This window comes from Condylura cristata, unplaced genomic scaffold, assembly GCF_000260355.1.
Source record: "Condylura cristata isolate star-nosed mole 26May11 unplaced genomic scaffold, ConCri1.0 scaffold00050, whole genome shotgun sequence".
Taxonomy (NCBI): domain Eukaryota; kingdom Metazoa; phylum Chordata; class Mammalia; order Eulipotyphla; family Talpidae; genus Condylura; species Condylura cristata.
The window spans coordinates 1,209,287-1,216,514 of record NW_004567151.1 but is presented as its reverse complement, the minus strand read 5'-3'; the positions used below and the strand labels follow the sequence as shown (position 1 = coordinate 1,216,514).

Below are 7,228 nucleotides of genomic sequence, written 5' to 3'. Positions count from 1 at the left end.
CCCGAGGAAGCGGTGGCGCCCCGCGGGACCCCTTGTTCCCTCCCGCACGCCGCAGAGCAGTCGCCCCTCCGCTGCTTCCCCCCGCCCCATAGCCAGGGTGCCCCCGGCGGGCCTGGGGGGGCGTGGGGAGCTTTGTGCAAAGCTGGGCGAGGGAGGTGTGGGGCTGGGCGCTCGGATTCCATTCCTTGCGGGGGTCCGGCGGCGCGCGGCGGGGGGGCGGGGGGAAGGGGAGTGACTGGGGACACCCCGGGCCCCCGCCGCCCGCGGACCGGCCTCTGGCGCTCACGGTGCCCTGTGTTGTGCCCACTGATCGTAGGCACAGCCGGTAAGCGGAGCTCCAGCCGTCGCTCCCCCTGGCGCGTCCTGCCGCAGCGAGAGGCATGGAGAAGGCCGCCCCCGGGGGGCGCTGATCCGCGCCCCCTGCCCGCGAGCACAGGCCCCCCGCGTCCCTGCCCCGCCCTGTCCCCCGCCATGACCGGCTCTGCCGCTGACACTCGCCGCTGCCCGCACCCCAAAGGCGCCAAAGGCACCCGGTCCCGGAGCAGCCACGCGCGGCCCGTGAGCCTGGCGGTCAGCGGGGGCTCTGAGGAGGACGACAAAGACGGCGGGGTGCTGTTTCACGTTAACAAGAGCGGCTTCCCCATCGACAGCCACACCTGGGAGCGGATGTGGATGCACGTGGCCAAGGTGCACCCCAAGGGGGGAGAAATGGTGGGTGCCATCAGGAACGCGGCCTTCTTGGCAAAGGTCAGTGGCTTCCAAGGGGCCTGGGCATGGAAGAGGCAATTTCTGGCTACTTGATAGGGCACTGACTCACCCCCCTTCCCCTCTCTCTGCCTCCATCCTGCTGCTTCATTGAGCCTCTGTCTTCCAAGCCTTAGAAATGGGAGGGGTTGAGGGGGGCGGACGAGAGCCCCCCCCCCCCACACCTGGGACTGCCTGGTGGCCAGGTTTCTTTAACTCTGCAGCCAAACTCTGTGACCCTGGCTCACTTCAGGCACATTCTCCTGCAAAGCAGAGCGACCAGGGAAGCCCCAGGGCTCACTGGCCCTTCTTGGCGCCTCTGGGCCCTGAGTGTCTCCCTGGTTAATGATCTATTAGTCTGTGAATGAATTTGCAACCAACCAGTCAGACGTCTCAGCATGAATCATTCCCAGACTTTTGCCAATTTTTTTTGGACAGTGACTTTCTCCTCTGAAACTTGCAAAACTGCAAACTGCCTAATTTCCTGGCTTCTCTGTGCTCTGAGAAAGAAAAGGAGGGGGTTTTGGCTCAAAGGGGCTCTCCGAGACTCGGGACAGCCCAGAGCGCAACTCTTTCCCTGGGGAGAAGCCAGTGAGCCGGCCGGGGCTGGGGGCCAGGACCCATGGGGAGTGGGGAGACAGCGCAGGGGTCAAAAATTCAAGAGATTGGCACAGCAGAGAGGCCGGGTGATGCGTGACAGATGGTGTCCCCTGCACCCTGGAGACACTGGGAGGGCTGAGAAGATTCCTGGGCAGGTCCGGGAATGCCAGGCCTGGGACCCGGATGCCATGTGGTCTGACCCCCCACTTCAAGCAGCTGGTGGCCTGAGCATCTGAGCTGGTAGACCAGGAAGTCAAGTGTGCTCTTGGGTGTCGTGATGGGCCTGAGACTTCGCAGTGGCCTGCTGGGGTTTTCTGACCGCTGGCCAAGAAGGTCTGCCCGATGGCCAGCTGGAGTCTCTTGTCTGGCGTCAAGCACAGAGTTGCTGAGTTCTCCTTGACCTTGAGAACCGCGCTGGGGCAGGCTGGCAGGGCTCGCTTCAGAAACTGGCTTGACTTCAGGGAGTCTTTCTTTACCGAAGGAGGAGCCCGGAGCTCTTAGCCTGGTGGAGAGGGAGCTGCTGGGGACAGAGGCCTGTGCCATTGCTCCCTGCTGCCCTCTGGTCAGCTTGCTCGGCCACGCTGCTTCTGGTGGTGGCTTGGTCCCTCCCCGACCTTGAGAGGACCCCCTTTTTCTATGGGGATCACGGCGTGTGATTTGGACGGAGTCTTCCACCTCTAGCAGGACCTAGAGGTGGCTCGTCCATCCTCTGGCCTGGCCACATCCGGTTGTGGTTGCTGGGACAGAGAAACCTCCTCCTCTCCAGCACATGTCACGCCTGCGCGTGGGGGGTGGGTCGAGCTTTCTTTCCCCTCCGGCTTCCTGCAGCTTGCAAGCTAGGCCTGTCCCCACCGCCTCCGGCTGGTAGCCCCAGGTCACTCTTCAAATCTCTGGCCTCGGTTTCATCATCCCCAAAAGGGGGAGAGACCAGATGTCACGGGCATGTCCGTCCAGGGCTCAACTCCCGCCGTGTGGTGAGCAGAAACACCAGGTCCGCAGTGTTGGTAGTGCCGGGGGGACCCTGGGCCCCAGCCTCAGCCCGGGGCCTTCTGCATGCCCAGGCTACCCTGAAGCCCACAGGGACAGCAGGGGCGTCCCTTTGGGTATCCTGCTCCCTCGCCAACACCTCACCTCCTTTCCAGCCTGTCCCCCGACAGTCCTCTCAATAAGCACATGGGGGACATTGAACGTTGCCTGGGCTGTTTAGAACCCGGAATGAGGCCCCAGAACAGGGCTGACACTCCGTTGTCGTGGCCCAAGGCTGTGTTCTTAGAGGCCCCTTCTCCTCAAAGCAGCCACCCCATCCTGAACTTTCTCACGGCCTGGAGTCACAGGAGAACTGTCGAGGCTGGGCCACCCAGCCCGGGGTGGTGGGCACTGGCTTCTTGGCCCCAAATAGAGAACTTAACGTCCTATCTGAGTGGCAACATCAGAGCTCGCTCTCGGCCCGATCCCCTCACTGGCTCGTACTTCTCAAATGATTAGTAAATGTGAACATTTCTCCCCAGATCTTTGTTCCCTGTTTACGTTTCCTCGCTGTGTATTTTGGGGACACACAGAGCAGGAAGTTTACCGTCCAGCTCTGAGTGTGTCCACGCTGCTGTGTGATATCACACCGTCGGCCCCCAGCTGATGCTTCAGTCCCAGCTGAGACTTTGTCCCACTGAAATGCATGCTTCGTTTCACGCCCCAGCCCCTGCACCCACTCTTTTTTCTGTGTCTAATTCAACCTCATTGAAATGGAGCCAGGCATTATGTGTTCTCTTGTGACTGACTTAGTTCACAGAGTGTAATGTCTTTAAGGTTGACCCATGGTATAGCCGCTTTGGAATTTTCTTCCTTTTCATGGCTGAGTAATATTCCACTGTACAGATGGACCAGATTGCATTTATCTAAGCCTTCGTCCACGATTCTTGACTTGCGTCTACTTTTTGTGGCTTTTTTCTTTCTTTTTTAAAAAGATTAGATTTACTTCTTTACACACAGAAGGACTGGGGTACAGCCCAGAGGGGTAGGTGAGGAGAGGACTCCCCAGAGACAGAGTAGAGAGCAGAGCAGGCGGATCTACTGAAGCCCACTGCTGAGGGGAGCAGCGGGGAGACAGGAGAGGTCTGCTGCGCCCTGTGGGTCACTCCCTGGCTGGGGATTGAACCCAGCCGCAGCAGTGACACCTGCGACTCACCTCGAGGCCACAGGAGAGGCCTTTTGTGGCCATCTTCTTTTCATTGAGACCTAAAGAGTTTTCTGAGCACTGCACGAATTCTTCAGGAGTGAGACCCACTAACTCACCGACGCCATGAGTGTCCAGGGAGAGCGGAATTTCCTCCTTTCCATTAGGGCGAAGAGGCATCATGCGATGCCCCCAGGGGCGTGTGTGAAGGCCTGGTCACCGCAGTCTGCTTTCCTGAAAAGCAAGGACCACACAGGCTTCCAGTGCAAACCCCTGAGAACTGCACTTGCTGAAGGACCAGCCAGCAACACCCAGAGTTGCCTGAGTGGGGACCTGAAGGCTGCAGGGAAGGGACTGCAGGCCGCAGGCCATGCTTGCCCGGAGGCCACAGGGCAGGGCGACGGGGCATGACGTGAACCTTGCGTCCACCCCCCTGAGCCCGGCTCACTGCTCAGGTCTGTAGGGACGTGGTGGCTGAGGCTGTTGGAGTTTGCCCCAAAGCCCAGCCTGACCCGCCACCCAAGAGGTCAGGGTGCATTGTGGCCAGCTGATGTCACCCTCAGCTGTCTCTCCACCTCCCCCGCGCCCCCCCGACCTTGCTCCCACTGCAGCTGCCCTGGGAATGTGGCCCCAGCCCCTCAGCCTGGCTAAGTAACTGGCAGCTGCTTATAAAATCCTCTGGGCGCCACTGGGCCGCCATTCTGAGGCCCAGCTGCCTCCGGGCCCCACCCACCCTGGGGCTCCCGGGGGCCCTGTTAGGGTGTGTTCAGTGACAGAACGCTCTGGGGGACCCCCAGCAGGCCCCGAAGGAGACTCTCTGGCCACCCCAAGGTTCTGACCAAGGACGCCCCAGGGCTCTGAGGCGGCCGGACATTCTTGGGGCCTCTCCAGCTTCCCCACATGGGGGTGCCCAGCCCTGTGTGCAAAACTGCAGGCTCCTGCCGGCCCCCGCTTCCACCTGGCCCGCCAGGGCTGCGAGGAGGGGAGTCCCAGGGGAGCAGTTTGCTCCCCAAAAGACTCTCCGAGAGGGATGGCGATTGGAGTCGTCACGTGGCAAACCCCAGTTTGCAGGAGCTGTGCAGGCGTGAACACAGCGGCCCAGCGGCTGCACACAGGCCCTCGCTCAGCACCTGGCTGTGGGCAGGGTGTGGACAGCTGCTTTGGCTGGGGGCAGCGCCGTGGAGTGGGGCGTTCCAAAGCCAGGAGGAGCTCCGGGGGCGGGGGCAGGAATGTCGAGGGCCCTCGTGAGTCAGCGCCGCACAGGGGGGCCGGGCCGGGCTGCTGACGGCAGGCCCAGCGCCCCAGGGTCTCGCTCCGGGCCCCCCCAGGCAGAGCTGCTGAGACTGAACCCCGAGAGGCGGCACTATCCCCCTGCCCACACTGGCCGCTTTTCCTTTCTCTGCCCTGCAGGGACCAGCGGGTGGCCCACTCGATTCTGACCAGAGCAGGCGAGGAGCGGGGTGACTGGGCCGCTAGGAGGGGTCCAGGGAAGGTGGTTCCCCAGTGGCGAGCCGAGGCCCCCCCCGGGTGGCGCGGGCGGGGGCTCTGAAGCCACCGGGTCTGGCTCAACGCGCACAAGTGCGAACTCCCACCAAGCCTCTTAGTGAGGACTCGGGGCCTGGACGTGGGGGGTCTCGGCTGAGGGGCCCAGTGTTCGGGGGGCGGCCGGCTGGCGCCTGGACGTGGGGGGTCTCGGCTGAGGGGCCCAGTGTTCGGGGGGCAGCTAGGAGGCCGCCCAGGGGCAGCAGTTCATGCAAGGCGCGCCCACGACAGACCACGTGGCTGGCCATGGAGGACTCACGTGGCTCTGGGCTGCCCTGTGGGTGCCCCTGACCAGACCCTGGAGGTGCCTCCCGGGGGCACCCCCAGGGCAGAGCCAGTCGCATGGCTCCAGGTCCCAGCTTGAGCAGCGCGCGTTGGTCACAGAGGTCACTCTCCCTCGGCTGCCCTCTGCCGTCCTCGGGGAGGGCCATTCTCGTGTCAGTGGGGGCGGGCCTTTGCTGTGTCAGCTGGCCTGGGGGGTGCGTGCATTGGTATTCCGGGGTGCAGGGAGTCGTGGCGCCCGCCCCACACCGCTCTGCCCTTCCCCTTTCCTCTCTGCAAAGGGCGCCCCAAGCAGAGCGCAGGTGTCGGGGAGCCCCGCCCCGGGGCTAGAGAGGGTGCCTGCAGCCAGGCTGAGTTCAGTGGGCAGCTCAGGGCCAGGCTGGGGGCTCAGGGGGCGCCACTGGGCGTGGCCCCGACCTCCAGCAGGTGCTGAGCCGAGCGGGGGGGTGCCTCACCGCGCTCAGGGACCATGTGGGGCCCCCGGCTGCCTGGGGCCTTCCCTGCCCCTGCGGGTCCCCAGCCAGGTGGCCCCTCGCCCTGCGCCAGGGCGTCCCTTGCTAGAAAGCCCTCTGTCCCCCCAGCCGTCCATGCCCCAGGTGCCCAACTACAGGCTGTCCACGCCCATCCCGGACTGGCTGCAGGCGGTGCAGAACTACATGAGGACGCTGCAGTATCCTTCCCAGCCGGCCTGGGGCCGCCAGCCCGGGTCTGGCCCCCGCGGCTCCCCGAGGTTGGTGGGGCTGGGCCTGAGGGCGGCCCGAGCCAGGGTCCGAGAGAGAGCAGACCGCCCCCTTTGGGCAGGACATGGGCAGGCTGGGGGGGCCGCGGGGGGGCCTTTCCCGCCCCCTCCCTCCTCTCCCTAGTCGTCTCCTGGCCTGCTGGGGCCTCAGTCCGCATCTCCCCTCATGCCCAGAGGCCCTGCAGGCGCCGGCCCTGCTGGCCAGTCCAGTGACCTGCGGGCTCATGAAGGAATGCGCCGGCCTCTGGAGGCGGCCTCCCCTCCCTCAGCTGGGAGAAGGGGGGAGCCCTGGGGAGCCCCGGGAGCCTGGACTCTGCTACAGGCTGGGGCCTCCTGTGGAGCTCTGTGTCTTCCCCCAGGAACTGAACGCCATCACCAGACACACACGCCCCACACCCCCACACTCCACACACACACCCCATATACCACACACACCCCCACACACACCCCACACCACACACACACAACCCACATATCACACACATCCCAGATCACACACACCACATACGCACATACATGTATCCTACACACGCATCACACATACCACACCCCACACCCCCCCACACCTTACACACCACATACACAAACCCCACACACACCACAATACCACACCACAACCCCCACACGCTCCCACACCCCACAAACATCACACACACCACATACACGCCCCCCCACACCACACACCCCAAATCACACCACACACACCCCACTCAACACACACATCACACCCCCCACACACACACACACCCTCACACCCCACAAACCACATTCCACATACACTCACAGCACACACAGCTCAACACACACAGGGCTGGGTTGCCCACGGGAGAAGAGTGCAGCAATCTGGGTGGCCATATCGCAAAGACTGGCCTCTCAGTCCCCCGCCCCAGGTTACAAGCTCTTCCTAGTGCCACCCCGAGGTGGTACTCAGAGAAGCGGCCCCCTGGGGGTCAGCCCTAGCCCAGAGGGCCGCCCCGGCAGGCAGCCTGGACGGTTCTTCTCACCCGCACCTGCCATTTCCAAACAGGGAGCTTGTTAAGACCAACAACCTGAAGCTTCCTGTCCAGCGGCCACCGCCCTGCACTTCTGTCCATCTCGACATCCATCGCCCCTTCTCCCTCCCTCTGTCCCACCCTTCCTGCCTCCTTCCA

General features: G+C 63.6%; 1 protein-coding gene across 1 annotated transcript in view; it reads left to right on the top strand.

Moving 5' to 3' along the window:
• Nucleotides 1-471: 471 nt before the first annotated feature.
• Nucleotides 472-7,228, top strand: part of VASH2 (vasohibin 2) — a 20,744-nt gene continuing 13,987 nt past the window's right edge. Inside the window, exons 1-2 of the mRNA XM_004694897.1 lie at nucleotides 472-747; nucleotides 5,920-6,020. Of these exons, the coding sequence (XP_004694954.1) occupies nucleotides 472-747; nucleotides 5,920-6,020 (377 nt within the window). The remainder of the gene's footprint in view (nucleotides 748-5,919; nucleotides 6,021-7,228) is intronic.